The sequence below is a fragment of the Carcharhinus amblyrhynchos genome, chromosome 4 (genome assembly GCF_965287045.1).
Source record: "Carcharhinus amblyrhynchos chromosome 4, sCarAmb.v2.hapA, whole genome shotgun sequence".
NCBI lineage: Eukaryota > Metazoa > Chordata > Chondrichthyes > Carcharhiniformes > Carcharhinidae > Carcharhinus > Carcharhinus amblyrhynchos.
In genome coordinates, this window is record NC_137327.1 from 21705523 (window position 1) to 21724204 (window position 18682).

The following is an 18682-nucleotide window of genomic DNA, read 5'->3' on the forward strand; positions in this document are numbered from 1 at the left end:
CGAACAGGCACCGGAGCATGGCAACTAGGGGATTTTCACAGTAACTTCATTACAGTGTGAATGTAAGCCTTCCTGTGAATAATAAATAAACTTTAACTTTAATAGTTTGTTTCAATAAATTAAAGCCTCAGGTGATAGAACTTTATCATTTTGTATGCATTATCAAAACATTAGGCTGATTAACAGTGTGTAGTTTTCTTCCGTCCTTTCGAGTTATTTTTGCAACTTTTGTCAACGTTTTTCTGAGAAATTTTGATTTGATTTGATTTATTATTGTCACATGTATTAGTATACAGTGAAAAGTATTGTTTCTTGTGCGTTATACAAAGCATACTGTTCACAGAGAAGGAAAGAAGAGGGTGCAGAATATAGTGTTACAGTCATAGCTGGGGTGTAGTGAAAGATCAACTTAATGCGAGGTTAGTCCATTCAAAAGTCTGATGGCAGCAAGAAAGAAACTGTTCTTGAATTGGTTGATACACGTTCTCAAACTTTTGTGTCTGATGGAAAAAGGTGGAAGAGAGTGTGCCCACAGTGCGTGGGGATCCTTATTTATGTTGGCTGCTTTTTGAGGCAGCGGGAAATGTAGACATTGTAAATGGATGGGAGGCTGATTTGAGTGATGGACTGAACTTCATTCACGACCCTTTGTAGATTTTGTACTATTGGACACAGCCGAAGCCACACCAAAATCTGATATAACCATAAAGAATGCTTTCTATGGTGTATCTGTAAAAGTTGGTGAGACATGTCAAATTTCCTTGGTCTTCTAAGAAAGTAGAAACATTGATGGGTTTTCTTAATTATAGTGTCAGCATGAAGGGACCGGGACAGGTTGTTGGTGGTCTGGACACCCAAAAATATGAAGCTCTTGACCATTTCTACTAAGGAGTATAGTAAGGGGCTGAGGACACAGCCTTGCAGAGCTCCGGTGTTGAGGATGAACGTGGAGGACGTATTGTTGCCTATCCTTACTGATTGCAGTCTGTGGGTTAGGAAATTCAGGATGCACTCACAGAGGGAGGAGCTGAGCCCCAGGCCACGAAGTTTGGAGATGAGTTTTGCAGGAATAATGGTGTTGAAGGTTGAGCAGTAGTTTATAAATAGGAGCCTGACATAGGTGTCTTTGCTATCCAGGTGTTCCAGTGTTGAGTATAGGGCCAGAGAAATGGCATCTGCTGTGCACTTGTTGTGGTGGTAAGTGAACTGTAGTGGATCCAGGAATTTGTGCTCTTATTTCTTAAATTTGCTAAATATAATTTGAACCTACATATATAATATATATGTATGCACCTCCCTGAGACAATGCACTAACCATACGTATTAAAGGAACACTAAGGGATTTCAGTGGAAATACTGACAACATATCCAAAGAAAGGTTTGCAGTTATAAGATGTATTTGCATAAAATGCTCACAGGTTGTCCAAAAATGCTTTCACTGCCAACTTAGATGGTGATTTTCCTCCTAAATGGAAGGATATTTTCATTTCAGGCTACTGGATGGGAAGAGTCTCTTGTACAACTGCAAACAGATTTTGCTTCCTACAAAGCCACACACAGCCATTCTGATGCAGATTACGATCTCCAGACTACTCATCTTGAACAATTAAAGAAGGTAGGAAGATTTGTTCTTTTTTTCTCTTTTGCTGTAGACTAACACATGTTTGATGTTGTTTTGGGCGCTAGCTCTTAATGAAGAGCCATAAGTGGTCTGTGAACTATGGAGCATAATATGAAACTACTCATCTGCTTAAGAAACATTAATATTACATTAAGGAGAAATTTTTTCTGGCCTGTATTAAAATATACACAAAGTCTTTGAAGTTACGCTGTGAATGATCGCTCAAAGCATTAGTCTGAAATTATATATAATTACATAGATTCTACAGCAGAGAACTAGGCCCCCTCCCACTCTAATTACCTTTTGTCACTCTAATTAGCTCTTCCCATTTTGCTCAATATGGCTTCTCTCTTATGTGTGCATCAAGCTTCCTCTTTAATGCGTAAAATGCGATCTGCTTCAGCCACTCAGTGTGGCATCAAATTCTATACATATTTTCATTGTTTTCTGTATAAACAAATTACCCCTCCCCCAGTTTCATTATTTGATCTCTTAGTGGTAGCTCATATTTATGCTACCTTATTCTGGACTCACTGTGAAATAAATCAATTTCTATCCTATCAGATCTTCATAATTTTAAACATCCCGACTCAGCCACCTTTTCCTCTCTCTTCAAGAGAAAAGCCCTCAATTCTGCTCAGTCTTTCTTCATAATTACACCCTGTTATCCTTCTAAATCTTTGCTTCACTTTCTCCAGCGCTTCGGTACCCTTGTTGTAGTATGGAAACCAGCACTGCATATATATCTCTTTGCTCCTCTACCCCACTGAGTTCTTCAATTTCCAACAAAAAAATGGCTTTCTTATTATACCTGGCCCCTGACTTCACACATCAAGAACTTTGTCATGAATATCTTGTGGTACCTGGTTGAAAGTACATGGATATATCTTCCACTTGCATTGCCATTGTCTACATTTGCTGTTGTTTCTTCAAAGAACCCCCTAAGATTGGATAAACTTTCCTTTTGCAAATCCATGCTATTTTTATTGTATTGCATATCTCTAGATTTTTCATCTTATCTTTCATCTAAGATTCCAACCTCTTTTCTACCACTAATATTGTTAATTGATGGATTATTTATATCTTGTTTTTTGTGACAAGGATTTACTTACATTAGCTTTATATTAGTCTTCTCACAGTATTGCTTTGTCTATTGAATTTGTCCTTAACATTATTTCTTTAGTATCCATTTAATGTCCTCCTGTATCAATTTTTGTAGAACCGTCTTGAAGATATGCAGTGTTGTTATTTCATCTTTTTCCATCCCTTCAAGGAAAATTAATATCTTTGTATTTCTGTATCATCGTCTTGGAATTTATCATACATCTCTCTCAGTGACCCTCACTATTCCTTTTGTGTTTATAGAATCCTTTATTGTTACATTCTTTCTTCATGTTTTCACTTTGCTTTCTTAATTCATTTGTTAACATCTTTCTTCAGCTCATCTTTTGGCATCCTTTCACTTAATGCTTACTTATTTTTTGTTTGCCTCTTCTTTAAATGCAGTTTATTTTGCTTCTTCAGCTAACATGGCATTTCATAGTTTGTTCATTCATTTTTAAAGTGGAATATATTTCTCATGAGGTCTATGTATTCTTCTTTAAAGGTAGCCCACTCTTACGCAAGTTCTCCATCAATATTTTTAACCGATTTATCTCATTTAGCTCCATCCTCATCTTACTGGAAGTTGGTTTTAATCCAATCAATTATTTTGGTTTCTGTACTGTCCATATCTCTCTGTCATTATCTTCATTCTTATTAGATTCTGTTCACTATCTCCCTAGTTGTTCTCTATGGCGGCAGTATATATTGTGATGCAAAACATCAGCCTAGATTTCCCTACATTCCTCCAATGATGCTGCTCCCCATTTATTCTGGGACCTTCTGAGCCTGGATTTCCAAGAAATGCAAAATGCAGCATCCCTCAGAGAGCTCCATTGCAGCAGAGTAGGGTCAGATGAAAAAAGGACAAAGAAAATTACAGCTCAGGAACAGGACCTTCGGCCCTCCAAGCCTGCACTGACCACGCTGCCCAACTGAACTAAAACCTCCTACCCTTCTGGGAACCATATCCCTCCAATCCCATCCTATTCATGTATTTGTCAAGATACCCCTTAAAATTCACGATAGTATTTGCCTCTAGCACCCCCACCCCCCCCCCCCCCCCCCCCGGCAGCAAGTTCTAGGCACCCACCACCCTCTATGTAAAAGAACTTGCCCCATACATCTCCTTTAAACCTTGCCCCTCACACCTTAAACTGTGCCCCCTAATATTTGACTCTTCCACCCTGGGAAAAAGGTTCTGACTATCCATTCTGTCCATACTCCTCATAATCTTGTAGACTTTTATCGGGTTGTCCCTCAACAGTGAGAACAAACTAAGTTTCTCCAACCTCTCCTCATAGCTAATGCCCTCCATACCAAGTAACGTTCTGGTAAATCTTTTCTGTATCCTCTCCAAAACCTCCATCTCCTTCTGGTAACGTGGCGACCAGAATTGAACACTATATTCCAAGTGCCCAAGTACGGCCTAAGATTCTACAAAGCTGCAACATGACTTGCCAATTTTTAAACTCAATACCCCGGCCAATGAAGGCAAGCATGCCATATGCCTTCTTGACTACCTTCTCCACCTGTGTTGCCACTTTCAGTGACCTGTGTACCTGTACACCCACATTCTTCTCCCTATCATTACTTTTGAGGGTTCTGCCATTTACTGTATATTTCCTATCTGTTTTAGATTTTCCAAAATGCATTACCTCACATTTGTCTGAATTAAACTCCAACTGCCATCCCTCCACCCAAGTCTTCAACTGATCTATATCCTGCTGTATCCTCTGATGGTCCTCATCACTATCCGCAAATCCACCAACCTTTGTGTCATCTGCAAACTTACTATCAAACCAGTTCCATCCAAATCATTTATCTATATTACAAACAGCAAAGGTCCGAGCGCTGATCCCTGAGGAATACCACTTGTCACAACCCTCGACTCAGAAATGCACCTTTCCACTCCTACCCTCTCTCTTCTATGACCAAGCCAGTTCTGTATCTATTTTACCAGCTCACCTCTGATTCCATGCGACTTCACCTTCTGCACCAATCTGCCATGAGGAACTTTGTCAAAGGCCTTACTGAAGTCCATGTAGACAACATCCATTGCCCTACCTTCATTAATCATCTTCGTCACTTCCTCGAAAAACTCGATCAAGTTAGTGAGACATGACCTCCCCTTCACAAAAACATGTTGCCTCTTGCTAATATGTCCACTTATTTCCAAGTCTCGGAGAATCCTCTCCAATAATTTCCCTACCACTGATGTAAGGCTCACCGGCCTGCAATTACCTGGATTATCCTTGCTATCCTTCTTAAACAAAGGAACAACATTGGCTATTCTCCAGTCCCCTGGGACTTCCCCTGTAGCCAGTGGGTATATCTCTCAAGGCTCCAGCCTGGTCTCTCTCAGTATTCTGGGTATATCCCATCAGGCCCTGAGGACTTGTTTACTTTACTGTTTCTCAAGAACCCCAATACCACCTCCTTTTTGATCTCAACATCTACTACCCTTTCCCAGACACATCATCCACTAAATCCTTCTCTTTGGTGAATACTAACGCAAAGTACTCATTTAATACCTCACGCATTTTCTTTGGCTCCACACGTAGATCCCCTCCCCTTAAGGATAGGGCTCCCTCCCCGGCTACCTTCTTCCTCTTTATATATGTATAAAAAGCCTTGGGATTTTCCTTAATCCTGCTGGCCAATGATTTTTCATGACCCCTTTTAGTCCTCCTTACTCCTTGCTTAAGTTTCTTTCTACTTACCTTGTATTCCACACTTGCTTTGTGTGTTCCCAGTCTCCTAGCCTTAACAAATGCTTCCTTTTTCTCTTTGACTAAGTCCACAATATTTCTCATTATCCAAGGTTCCCAAAACTTGCCATACTTATCCTACATCCTTGCAGGAATGTGCTGGTCCTGAATCCCTATTACCTTACATTTGAAAGCTTCTCATATGCCAGATGTTGATTAAGTTTAAAGTTTATTTATTGAACTTCACTATTAAAAAGCACCAAAATTGATAACCCATTCATTACATTTAAATTCCTTCAGCTATTTTATCCCTCAATTAAAATAAACAATTTCTCAAGTACCTAATCCCTCACCTCTTTTACATCCCCCTCTATCCTGCCTGAAACATTTGTATCCTGGCACATTAAGCTATCAATCCTGTCTCTGTCTCTGTAATAGCAACAACATCATAGTTCCAAGTACTGATCCAAGCACTAAGTTCACCTGCCTTACCTGTTACACTTCTCACATTGGAACAAATGCACTTCAGTCCAGCAGACCTTCTTTGATTAGCAACCACACTCTGCTTGCTCTTCCTCTGAGTCTTACTGGTCCTACTCTCTGGTTCCCCTTCCGTTAATTCACCTTTGCTTTGGTTCCCCCCACCCTTGCCAAACTAGTTTATATCCTCCCATGTGACACTAGCAAACTTCTCGGCCAGAATTTGTATGCCCTTCCAGTTTAGATGCAACCTACCTTTCCTGTGCAGGTCCCACCTGCCCTGGAAGAGATCCCAACGGTCCAGTTATCTGAAGCCCTTCCTTCTACACCAGCTGTTTAGCCACATGTTGAGCTGTACTATCTTTCTGTTTTTAGCCTTACTGGCATTGAGGTCCTGCTTTTTAACTTTCTACCAAACTCCTTAAACTGCTGCTGCAGGACCTCATCATTCTTCCTACCTATGTTGTTAGTACCAATATGTACTCTGGCTCTGTACCGTCTCCCTTCAGAATGCTTTCTGCCCATTCAGAAATATCCTGGACCCTGGCACATACCATCCTGGAGTCTCTTTCACATCCACAGAAGTACCTATCTGCACCCCAAACTACAAGAGTCCCCTATAATTCTGGCTCTGGTGTTCTTTGTCCCCCTGCCGCTTAACAACAGAGCCAGCCGAGGTGCCACTGCTCTGGCTGCTGCTGCTGTTATCCCCTGGCAGGCCATCCCTCCCAACAAAATCCAAAATGGTATACTTGTTAAAGAGGGGGACGACCACAGGAGATTCCTTCATTGACTGCCCGCCCCTCTAGTGGTCACTCATCTATCTGCCTGCAGCTTGGGTGTGACCATGTCGCTAAAGCTCCTATCTATGACGCTTTCTGCCACCTTCATGGTCCTTCATGAGAGACAAGACATGTCCCTTTTTTACTGCACTAGCTGCCCTCTGATAAGTTTAATGGTCAAGAATGAATGTTACTGAATGGGTGAATGGATAAATGGACGAATGAGTGAATAGGTAGGATGATAAGATGGGTAGGTAAGTGTGTCGGGTTGGTGAGGTGAGTGAGGTGGCAGCTGGGTAGTGTGGCAGGTGGGTAAGGTGGCAGGTGGATAGGGTGCAGGACAGGCATGGTTTCATGCCTGTTTAAGAGGCAAGTTCTCAGAGGATCATTGACCCAGTCTGGACCAGAGCACAAGAATCCTGGGACTGAGCGTGGATTTTCCTTGCCAGTTAGGAGTCTGGAGTTGTGGAATATGATAGCCTTTATATCACTCTTTGTACCTGATTACTTACCTTAATAAACCGTTCATTTGTTAATCTACTTAGTGGTCTTTGCAAGAAACTACATTTGGTGATGAGGATCAGTTAGACTGCCTTCCAACTGCTGCAGAAATCAGGAGAGCAGACCTCTTGTGGAAGCCTTTTTGAGGCAAACTCATTCAGCAGTCTGTGAGTGTCAAAATGCCCTTTTTGGGAAACTGGACCTATTTGTCCCTAACACGGAGCAATATGTCGACCGCCTGCCTAATTTTTTTTTGAAGCTGTTGAAATCTGGGGGAAAAAGGAAAGTAATCCTAGTAACAGCCTATTAATGCAAAATTCAGCTGCAGAAGCTCCTGATATAGCAGCTACCATCAGGCAAGTATTCTTGGTAAAATGTCTACTTGAAAAATGTTAATTTTCTGAAATCATTTTAGAGATAGTTAGATGCAATGGGTGGGAGGGTTGCTGAAATGGGGGGCAGTAGGGTGTTGAGGGCTAGATGGGTAATGAGACAGAGGCATGGTTGGGGAATAGGGGAAGTAGGCTAGCTTGGGAGGTAGTTGCGGTGAGTTATGGGGCGGGTGTTGTGTTAAGGAGGTGGGTCAGCCTGTTCATTTAAATAAAATAATGAGACCCTACCATTAAATTTATTGTTGATTGACTCTTTTGTCACTTTTTGTGTGCCTACAGTCTTTCCATATAAATATCTGGGCGTTATAGAGTCAAACAGCTGTCTGGTACAAACTAAAATACTCTTATTTCCTCACATTTCATTCCCTTTTCTTGCTGCTTTATTTCAAGTTCATTAAGATCCTCCATAATTATGATTTATTTGTAAATTTAATGTCTTTCTCCAATACTTTGTGGAAGCTAAATAAGTTGGCACCCTGACATAAAGTAGCAGAGAAAGGAATTTTTGACAAATGCAGTAAACGTTTGTGATCCAGTATCTCATAGTACTTTATAATAAAATTAGAAAATACTGGATAAACTCAGCAAGTCTGTCAGCATCTGCGGAGAGAAATGAAGTTAACATTTTGAATCTAAATGATCCTTCTACAGAACTGTGGCTTTTGTTTTTGCTTTAGTGGCTCATTGTATAATTTCAAGCACTTTATACATGATATTCCCCACTTAGGAGGCTTTATGAAGAGACCTAAATGAAGATCTGCCTCTCAGTTCCTTTCAATTACAAAATGTATGTACCTGACTGCAAACTACATTATGAATATTTCATGAATCCTTCCATTTCCAAGTCTTTTCGAACTTCTGACACAAGCAAGAGATAACAGTAGCATAAAAACAATCAGCATGATGAGACTGTATTGACCCCACAGCCTGTGGCAGAAACCCAGTGTAGGTTTTAGACAGAGAGAAACTGTTGCCTTTGTTTCTTCAGATCTCTAGCAAAATTGCAAATATTCTGCAGCAGAGATCACTAACCAGGTGCACATTCATGGAATCAAGTCCCTTTCTGTTAAGTGTTGCTGTCTGGTTTTCTGGTGCTTGGATGCATGCAGATAGATTAAAAATCAGCCTGTGCAGTTTTACCTCGACTATAGCCCTTGAGTCTTTGCACATCTCCATTATAAAATTTCTGCATCTGCTAACATTCAGGTTTGGGCAGATAAGTGATAGGTATCACTCTTGCTACAGGTAATAATCAGCTTCCCTGAGAAAAGTCCTGCTATCTGCCCGTTCAGTGGAACCACAATCGCTGAGCTCATACTAATGGGTTAATGGGGTCATCATTAATTCCAATCCGAGCTAACCAACCATATCAACCTCAAAGCTACAGGAGTAGGGTATACTACATAGCAATTAGCCCCAGCTGCACAAAGCCTATCCAGCATCTATAAGGCTAAGTCACAAAAGTAATGGAGTACTCTCCTCTTGCCTGGATGGGTGCAGCTCCAACAATACTCAAGAAGCTGGATAAAGCACCCCATTGCACAATCATTCACTCCCTTTACCATCAAGTCACAATGGCAGCAGTATATCTATCTACAACAACTCACCAAGGCTCCTTTGACAGTGCCTTCCAAATCCACAATCTCTAGAGGGCAAGGGCAGCAGATGTATAGGAACACCCCCACCTGCAAGTTCTCCTCCAAGTCATACAACATCCTGACTTGGAACTATATCACCATTCCTTCATTGTCACTGGGTCAAAATCCTGGAACTCCCTTCTTAACAACACTGTGTGTGTTCCTACAACACATGGACTGCTGTCGTTCAAAAATGATGTGGATGTGCCGGCGTTGGGCTGGGGTTGTCAACCTGGTGTTGTCAGACTTTTTACTGCGTCGTTCAAAAAGGCAACTTACCACCACTTTCTCAAAGACAGTTAGGGATAAGCAATAAATATTGGGATAATCAGAGGCGTTCACACCCCATGACCAAATGAAAAAGTATTCACCATAAGTGTGGATGAGACAGTGTGACCTCATTCTGGGGTCTGACTTGCTCAGCAGTAATATCCGCTGGAGTCGTAACAAATTCTGGGGGCTCTGGCAGCATCAAAGTTCCTTCATTCAGTTGGAATTTGTAAATCAAAAGGATTTGAGGAGAATCTGGAACTTGGATGTTTTGTGTTGAGAGATTTTAAAGTGATTGGACTGCAATGTGGCTTTAGCAGTTGCTAAGACTGGAAATGGAACATGTAACTGTGGAGTATTTGAAATCTTTGGCTAAGGCACAGTTGAGTGTGTTAGCAGCTAAATTTGATTTGATTTGATTTATTATTGTCAAATGTATTAGTATATAGTGAAAAGTTTTGTTTTTTGCACACTATACAGACAGAGCATACCGTTCATTGAGAAGGAAAGGAGAGAGTATAGAATGTAGTGTTACAGTCATAGCTAATGTGTAGAGAAAGATCAGCTTAGTGTGAGGTAGGTCCATTCAAAAGTCTGATAACAGCAGGGAAGAAGCTGTTCTTGAGTCAGTCAGTATGTGTCCTCAGACTCGTATCTTTCTCCTGACAGAAGAAGGTAGAACAGAGTATGGCTGGGGTGCGTGGGGTCCTTGATTATACTGGCTGCTTTTCCATGGCAGTGAAAAATGCAGAGAGAGTCAATGGATTGGGGGCTGGTTTGTATGACAGACTGGGCTTCATTCATGACCCTTTGTAGTTTCTTGCGGTCTTGGGCAGAGCAGGAGCCGTACCAAGTTATGATGCAACCAGAAAGAATGCTTTCTAAGGTGCATCTGTAGAAGTTAGTGAGAGACAGATAGAAAGTACAGGTATAAATAAAAGTGCAATTTCATACAGTAGATATAGTTAAAGTACATACGCAACAGTTAAAATGAGAGGTGGAAACTGCTAGAATCACACAGTTAGAGCTCGTAAGACTTCAGCTGCAAATGAAGCAGCTTGATATAGAAAAACAAATGGAACTGAAAAGATTTGCGCTGGAAGTAAAAGAAAAGGAAAGTGAAATGAAAACATTTGAACTGGAAGAAAAAGAAATGAAAAAACTTGAAAAAGACAAGGGCAAATTAAAAGAAAAAGGAATGAGAAAGCTTCAGTAGGAAAGAGGAGTAAGAAAAGGAAAAAAATACAATAGAAATATGAAAGCTTGAACTTTAGAGAGAAGTTAGCAAATGAGGAGAGGAAGAAGGATACAGATAGAAAGCTCCAGAGAGAAAAAGCCAAACAATATGAACTGTTTAAAGTGAAGCTTAGAACAAAGGAGGGATAGTGATTCAGGTGGTGACTTTGATTCCTTTAAGGAATTAGCTTTAACTAAGAATCTTGGTTTAGTGTCTAAATTTGGTTGGAGTTGAAAGTTTTCTTACGTCATTTAAAAAGATAACTATGAGGTTGAATTGACCAAGAGATGCTTGGACTATAATGGGCCACAACTTCCTGGTTCTCCAGCGTTTCATTTGGGGAGTGCCCCAGTGATGCACTGGGTATTCCCTCCAGGAAGTTCACTCGGAAAGGTTTATCCAGCATTGTCCAGAATGGTGAACTTCCCTTGGACAATTGCACTGGTTGGGAACAAAGCGATTTGAATTGCTAACCTCAGATGGTTCTGCCAGTTTTACGCCGGTAGTTACTTTGAGTCAGAAGGAAAAAAAACACTCTAACTTCAGCTCAACTATTTTAAACACCCAGACTGAGCCCTGCATGGTACGCCCCCAACCCCCCATGGAAATTTGTCAAAATTTTGAGGGATACAGATGCAGCAGAATGGCATAGGCGTTAGCAAGGCTGCCTACAGCACCCAGGAAGCCGCGTTCGATTCTAACATTGTGTGGAATTTGCACATTCTGCCTGCATCTGTGTGAGTTTTCTCTGAGTGCATCCGTTTCCCCCCCACAGTCCAAAGTTGTGCAGGTTAGGTGGATTTCAGGTGCATCCTGCATTTCTGGACAAACCAGGATTGAAAATCCCAACCAGAAATGCAGAACTCCAGTGTGACACAGGAAAGTAGGAGCAGAGTGGCAATTTGACACTGATTGCCACTCTTCAGAAGCCCTAGGCTAAAGCTTCAGAGGATTTGGCCCCCAGTCATGCAGTTCACAGAACGACTGGCATGTAGCGACGCCCCAGCACTCTTCAACCAAACTCCCTTGGACAAGCTGAAGGCTAATGGAGTAAACCCTGATTTAAAAAATTCTGGAGTGGAACCCAAAGGTGATGTGATGTCTAAATATGTCATCATTCCAGCAACTCCTGAATTCAAACTAGTGCCAAATGTTGCACTTTGCATTCCTTTTGACTCAACTGGAAAGTCTAGAGGGGGCTCCTAACCTTTCAGAAACCCTTCTTACATCCTCCTTACATTTTGCCCAGGTTTTCTTCTCGGAGATTTTGCTTCAGAGCATTAAAATAACATAGTAGACAAGCTTAACATACAGTTGACTAGTGACCACAAAACAAACCATCGTCTTACAAAATGGAAGGCTCCACGTATTACTTATTATTGTTATATTTACTTGCTGTTCTGAAGTTAAAATCACCTCCTTTTGAGATGCCCTTCAACATAATTTTTAATCAATATATTCTCTTCCTAAGTATTTTTTAAACTCTAAACCATTTTTATTCATTTTATTTTCTATGTCTCACTATTTTATAGATCAGGGCCTGATTTTAACATTGTATAAGTGAATGTGCTTTGAGTGCATTAAAATCAAATCTCCAGGGCCTCTAGGAAACAAAATAGAGCAGATAGTTTGTTATCTTTTTGAGTGGCAGAACCTCATCATCAATTTCTAACTTTGGGCATCTCCATTAATCTCCTTTTAACCTTCTCTGAGGAGAACAGTGCCACTTTCTTTAGTCTCTCATTCTTGGTTTCATTCCATTAAATGATACCTCCAAAACTTTGACATAGTTCCGAAAGATTCACACCCAGAAGTGAATACAATACTCTAGCTAAGATCTACCAATTATTTATAAAAGTGCAGCATAACTTTGTAGCTGCTATTCTTCCATTCATGAAGCTAAGGTTTCTAAATCATTTCTTGAGCAACTTTGTCAACTTGTCCAATCAGCCTCAAAGATTTATGTACATAAATCCCCAAGTTTCTCTACTCCTAAACCCCCTTTAAAATCGTACCATTTGGTTTATATTGTCTTTCCTTTTCCTTTTTCCCAAATTCACCAGTCATTTCATCAGTCTGTCCACATTCTTTTGAATTCTGCTATTTTCCTCACAGTTTACTACATTCCCAAGTTTTGTTCATTTGCAAACTGTGAAATTCTGTTTCTCTACCTACATCTAAGCATCGACCTTAAACCCAACCCTCAGGAAAATGTTACTTTAGATTTTCCCAGCACAGCTGCACCAAGTTTATTCCTGTCCTCTTTTTTGAACTGGGCTGTTGTCACTGGGAAGAGTTTCCTCCAACAGTAGTTGCCAAAATGAATTTGTATCCTCTCTTCAAATGTTGAGGTGCAACCCAAAGGAGTCAAAGCAACCCACAGGTCCCAGATATGCTTTTGCTGGTTCCTTTTTCCTGCACATAAATCAGTTCAAAGGAAACTGGCACTAATAAAAGGAACTCCGGTCAAAACAAACCAATAGCAGCAACTGGCACTGAAGATCTTTAAAAGATCTGATGCACTTACTTAAAGGTGTATTTAAATATCATTCCAAAGCCTTACATTCAGCAGGTTTGTCAGGTGCCTTGATCCTGCAGTCTTCATTAGAGTACTGGGGATTTGGTATCCAGCACATTCCTGAGGCCAAAATTGGTGTGTTACCATATTTACACATCCAACCACTTCAGTTGATGCTTCACTGGCAGTCAGATGGGGCACTCTTTACCTACCTGATGGAAATAGGATGTTCTTCCTTGAATAAAGTCTCCAAGGCATGAATAGAGACTCTCCTACTCAACCATTTTTGCATTCCAGGCAAGAAGCAACTTTCTGATTGAATACTGCACCCTTCATCCCTGACAGTCCCCCATAAAAATTGTCGGTCATCAGGAACTGCAGGGGGACAGGCAAAATCTCTTCCCCTCAGTGAGTAGACAATCTGATTACTAGTGCAATTTGTCCTGAGAGCCAGCCCAGCAAATGAAAATGAAGCATAAACCTGAAGAATCATCATGCAAGTGACCTGATCACCAACCCATTTCATACTTGTTTAAGAACCAAATATTTGGCTTAATTCCCAAAAAAAGTTGTTTGTATTCATCAAAGGACATTTTGCCAAAAATAACTCAAACAATTCCGATCTTTATTACATCAGTTAAATTATCATTTGGAGTGCAGCCTCGTAATCTCTCTCAAGTTTCCATTATTTTCAATGTAATGAAATAAAATATTATACAGTGGTTTATACTGCAAGATTCTTGGTATACTTTTTGATCATTACACACCTATGTAATATACTCAAGCATATAGTGACATGTCCCTCGTGGATGGAATCTTAGCAACTGAATTAAATGATCTACCACAGATCATAGACAATTCACCCAGTAAAATAAATATTTCTTCTCTATCTTGTGAAATCAATGAAGCAAGCAAAATAATTCTGCATTCTTTCTAGAATAAGTGTGTCAAATAAATACTTCAATACTTCAGTAAGATCATAGGAATAGGAGTAGGCCATTCAGTGAGACCATGGCAGATCTGTAGCCTAACTCCATATACTTGTTTTTGGCCCATATCCTTCAATATCTTTGCTTAACAAAACTTCATCAATCTCAGATTTAAAGATAACAACTGATCTAGCATCAGCTGCCATTTGTGGTAGAGAATTCCAAACCTCTATCACCCATTGTGTGTGGAAGTGCTTCCTGACATCTCCCCTGAATAGTTTGATCCTAATTTTTAGACGATGCCCCTTAGTTCTAGAATCCCCGACCAGTGGAAATAGTTTATCTTTATCTACTCTATTTTTTCCTTTTGGTATCTTGAATAGTTACAGAATACTGAGGGGCCTAGATAGATTGGACATGGAGAGGCTGTTTCCACTAGTGGGAGAGACTAAAACTCAAGGGCACAACCTCAGAATGAAGGGACGCTCCTTTAAAACTGAGATGAGGAAGAATTTCTTCAGCCAGAGGCTGCTGATTCTATGGAACTCATTGCCACAAAGGCCAAGTCATTGAATATCTTTAAGACAGAGATAGATAGGTTCTTGATCAATAAGGGGAGAATGGGGATGAGAATCATGTCAGCCATAATTGAGTAGCGGAGCAGACTCAATGGGCCGAATGGCTTAATTCTGCTCCAATATCTCATGGATTTCAATAAGATCATTCCTTACCTTCTAAATTCTAAAGAAAACCAGTCCAATTTGTATAATCTCTTCCCCTAATTAAACTCCTGGAAGTCCAGATGTCATTCTTGTGAACCTGTGTTGCCTTCCCTCCAAGGCCAATATATCCTTCCTAAGGTGTAATGCCCAGTTCTGCTTACAGAGTCTAACCATTGTTTTGTATGGCTGCAGCATAGCTTTTTATCCTTACATTCCAGTCCTCTCGATATAAAGGCCAGCATTCCATTAGCCTTCTTGATTATTTCCTGCAACTGTTTGTGGCATTTTAAAGATCTAAACATCTGAACTCCCAAGTTTTTTTGGACATCTACTGTATTTAACTTCATATTATATGAAAGTATTCTGATCTATCCTTTTTCGGTCTGAAATGAATAATGTCACATTTGCTTAGATTGAAATCCATCTTCCACAGTTTCATCCAGTCACCTAGTCTATCAATATCCCTTTGTAATTTTATGCTATCAGTGCATTGCACTGTCCACAATAACTTTGTGTCATGTATTGTTTGTTATTATCTTTGAGTTACCTCGGATTAATATATACTAGCTACACTCAATAGCGCTACATCAGATTTTGAACTTCAATCATGTAATGGCAATAAATATGAGCGGTGTTTATTGAATTATATGGGAGAGTTCCATACTTATTATGAATATCTCTTTTAAAACCTTAAGTTTTTAGCATGCTGCATCCAGACTTACATGCTGAAGAGGTTAGAGATCACAAGCTAAACTACTTTGTTACACAATGCCAGTCATCCACAATTCAGAAATGATAACCCCTGCTGACACTGTTTAACTGCTGCTTTGTGAGACTAATTATCACGTCAATTATAATCTTGTATCTTTTGACACCTGAAATCACTTTTTAAGGAATGTGAAAAGTTTTATTTATTCAACATGAGGAAGGACAAAATCGGCTAAAAGTTGCATCTGTTTCTTGGTGCATTAAAGCCACATCAGTTTGTTTTCTGGAACGTTCAATCCATTAAATGTAGCTTGTTAACCATACAAATATGACCAATTTAAACATATAAGGGAAGAAATTGGTCTGTACTGTAACTGATTTCTATGGGCGCAAAATAAGACTTGGCACTATCTGCCACAGCAGTTATGCCCACCTCCCCAGCTGTGCACTGTCTTAGGTAATGACTCCCATAGTGCCAGTACATCCACCTAAAACAGATATTTTGTGCATAAGATTCTCAATAACACTGACTATAACCAATGTTGTTCTTGCCACATAGTCAAAACACCTATCTTCCTAAGTAAGCAAGCCTTGCACTAAAAGTTACTTGTGAAAATCTAGAGTAGGATAATGTCAACTCTATTGTGTTGCTTTCATAAAAGTTATGTGGTCTCATGATGCAGGAGGAAATAAGTAACTACATTAATGGGGAGTAATGTCATTTGCAATTATATTTTATTTTTCTCTCTTTTAATTTTGGATCATAAACACTCTGTCCAACATTACATGAAAATGCTTTATTAATATAACAGATTAAATCATTCCTTCACTTTTAAATTTGCGCTTCCAGGATCTTGCACAAGTGACTGTTCAGCGTTCTGAGTTTGCTCAAGAGATCAACAACTATCAGGGAATGGTGCACAAGATGAACGCACAGTTAACCACTGTTACAGAACAAAAGAATAATGGTATTAAAGGTAATATATTTATTATAAATCAGAGGTGAAAATATTATCATCGTTGATGTTTTAATATCTTGCAGGCATAGTTTGCTTTTTGTTTGTATAGAGAAAAACGTGTTTGAAAGATCATGTGGCAGATTTTAACTCCAAACAACTTTCTGATGGGCAATCACACAGAATATTAAACCACAGGGATGAATGCTGGGGCCTGATATTTATATCAGTGACTTACATGAAGGGACCAACGTATGTTTGTTAAATTTGCTGACGAAACAAAGATAGGTAGGAAAGAAATTGTGAAGAGAGCATTAGGAGTCTGCAACGGGACATAGGTAGGTTAAGTGACACCACAAGATACAGTGCAGAAGAAGGCCATCTGGCCCATCAAGTTTGCACTAACTCTCTGACAGAGTGTCTTACCCAGGCTCTCTCCCCAGTCCTATCCCTGTAACCCCATGCTACCATATCTAATCCACCTAACCTACACATCTTCTGATACTAAGGGACAATTTAGCATGGCCAATCCATCTAACCTGCACATCTTTGGAATGTGGGAGCAAACAGGAGCCCCCAGAGGATACCCACACAGACACAGGCAGAACATGAAAACTGCACACAGTGATCTAAGGCCAGAATTGAACCCAAGTCCCTGGTACTGTGAGGCAGCTGTGCTAACCTTGTGTCACCGCACTGTAAGTGGGCAAAAAATTGATTGATGGAGTATAATGTGGGAAAATGTGAACTCACCCACTTTAGCAGAGATAGTAGAAAAGCAGGATATTATTTAAATGGCAGAACTCTGAGATACAAAGGGATCTAAGTGTCCTAGTATATAAGTGAAGAAACATTAATATGCAGGTACAGCATGTTATTAGAAAGGCAAATGGAATGTTGTGGTTTAATGCAATGGGAATATTAAAGCAGGGATGTTTGGCTATAGTTGTATAGGACGTTGGTGAGACCACATCTGGAGTACTGTGTACAGTTTTGATCTCCTTATTTAAGAAAGGCTATAAATATGATAGAAGCCATTCAGAAAGGTTTGCTGAACTGATACCTGGGATAGTGGCTTTATCTTACAAGAAAAGGTTGCACAGGCTGTATTCCATGTAGTTTAGAAAATTGAAAGGTGATATAATTGAAGTATATAGGATCCTGAGCAGATTGGACAGGGTGGGTGCTGAAAGGATATTTCTCCAAGTGGGAGAGACTAGAACTAGGGGCCATAGTTTGAAAATAAGGGGTCCCCCATTTAAGATAGAAATGAGAAGGAATTCTTTCTCTCAGAAGATTGTGTGTGTTTTTGAAACTTTCTTTCCCAGAGAATGGTGGAGGACAGTTCAATTATTATTTTTAAGGCAGAAATAGATAGATTCTTGATAAGGGAATCAAAGGTTATTGGGATAGGTGAAATGTAGAGTTGAGGCCACAATCATATCAGATATGCTCTTATCGAACGGCGGAGCAGGCTGGAGGAGCCAAATACCTACTCATGCTCCTAATTTGTATATAAATTGTGTTGGAGTGTAACCTGAGGTAATGGTGCATTCTTTCACCATCTACCTTTGTCTTTCCAGGTGGTATAGTGGTCCTGGTTTTGGGGGTCCTGTTGAAGCCTTGGTGCCTTGCTGCAGTAGATATAACACAATCCAACCATAGCACACAAGTGGAGGATGTTTAAGCTGGTGGACGGTGTTAAATTTCTTGAGTATCTAATCCAGGCAAATAAAGAGTATTCCATCACACTACTTTACCATACTCTTTCATTACTTTTGTCCCCATACTAAAGAACATTCAGAAACACATGTTACAATTTGAAGTCATAGTCATGTATTATCTGGTATCTAAACAGGATAGCTCATCACCATCTTCTCAATTAGGTTTCAACACCAAATGCGTATTTTTGCTAGCAATACTCACATTCCATGAACAAAAATAAATATGTAAAGATGATTGGATAGAAAGATTGCAACAGTATTCAAGATGCAACATTTTCAATTTCCAAAACTGCTAAAAGACATAAGCATCCTAAATTATATTACAGGTATTGAAGACCATTCATTTTAGGCAGACTACAAAATTCCAATGATCCTCTGCTAAGAAACAAAACA

General features: G+C 39.9%; 1 protein-coding gene across 5 annotated transcripts in view; it reads left to right on the forward strand.

The window, feature by feature from the left end:
- LOC145341822 (uncharacterized) overlaps positions 1-18682 on the forward strand; it is a 707529-nt gene that overhangs the window by 568402 nt on the left and 120445 nt on the right. For all 5 annotated transcript variants that reach the window (XM_080186786.1, XM_080186791.1, XM_080186787.1 and 2 more), the window contains 2 exons: positions 1493-1615; positions 16460-16586. In XM_080186786.1, coding sequence (XP_080042912.1) covers positions 1493-1615; positions 16460-16586 — 250 coding nt within the window. The remainder of the gene's footprint in view (positions 1-1492; positions 1616-16459; positions 16587-18682) is intronic.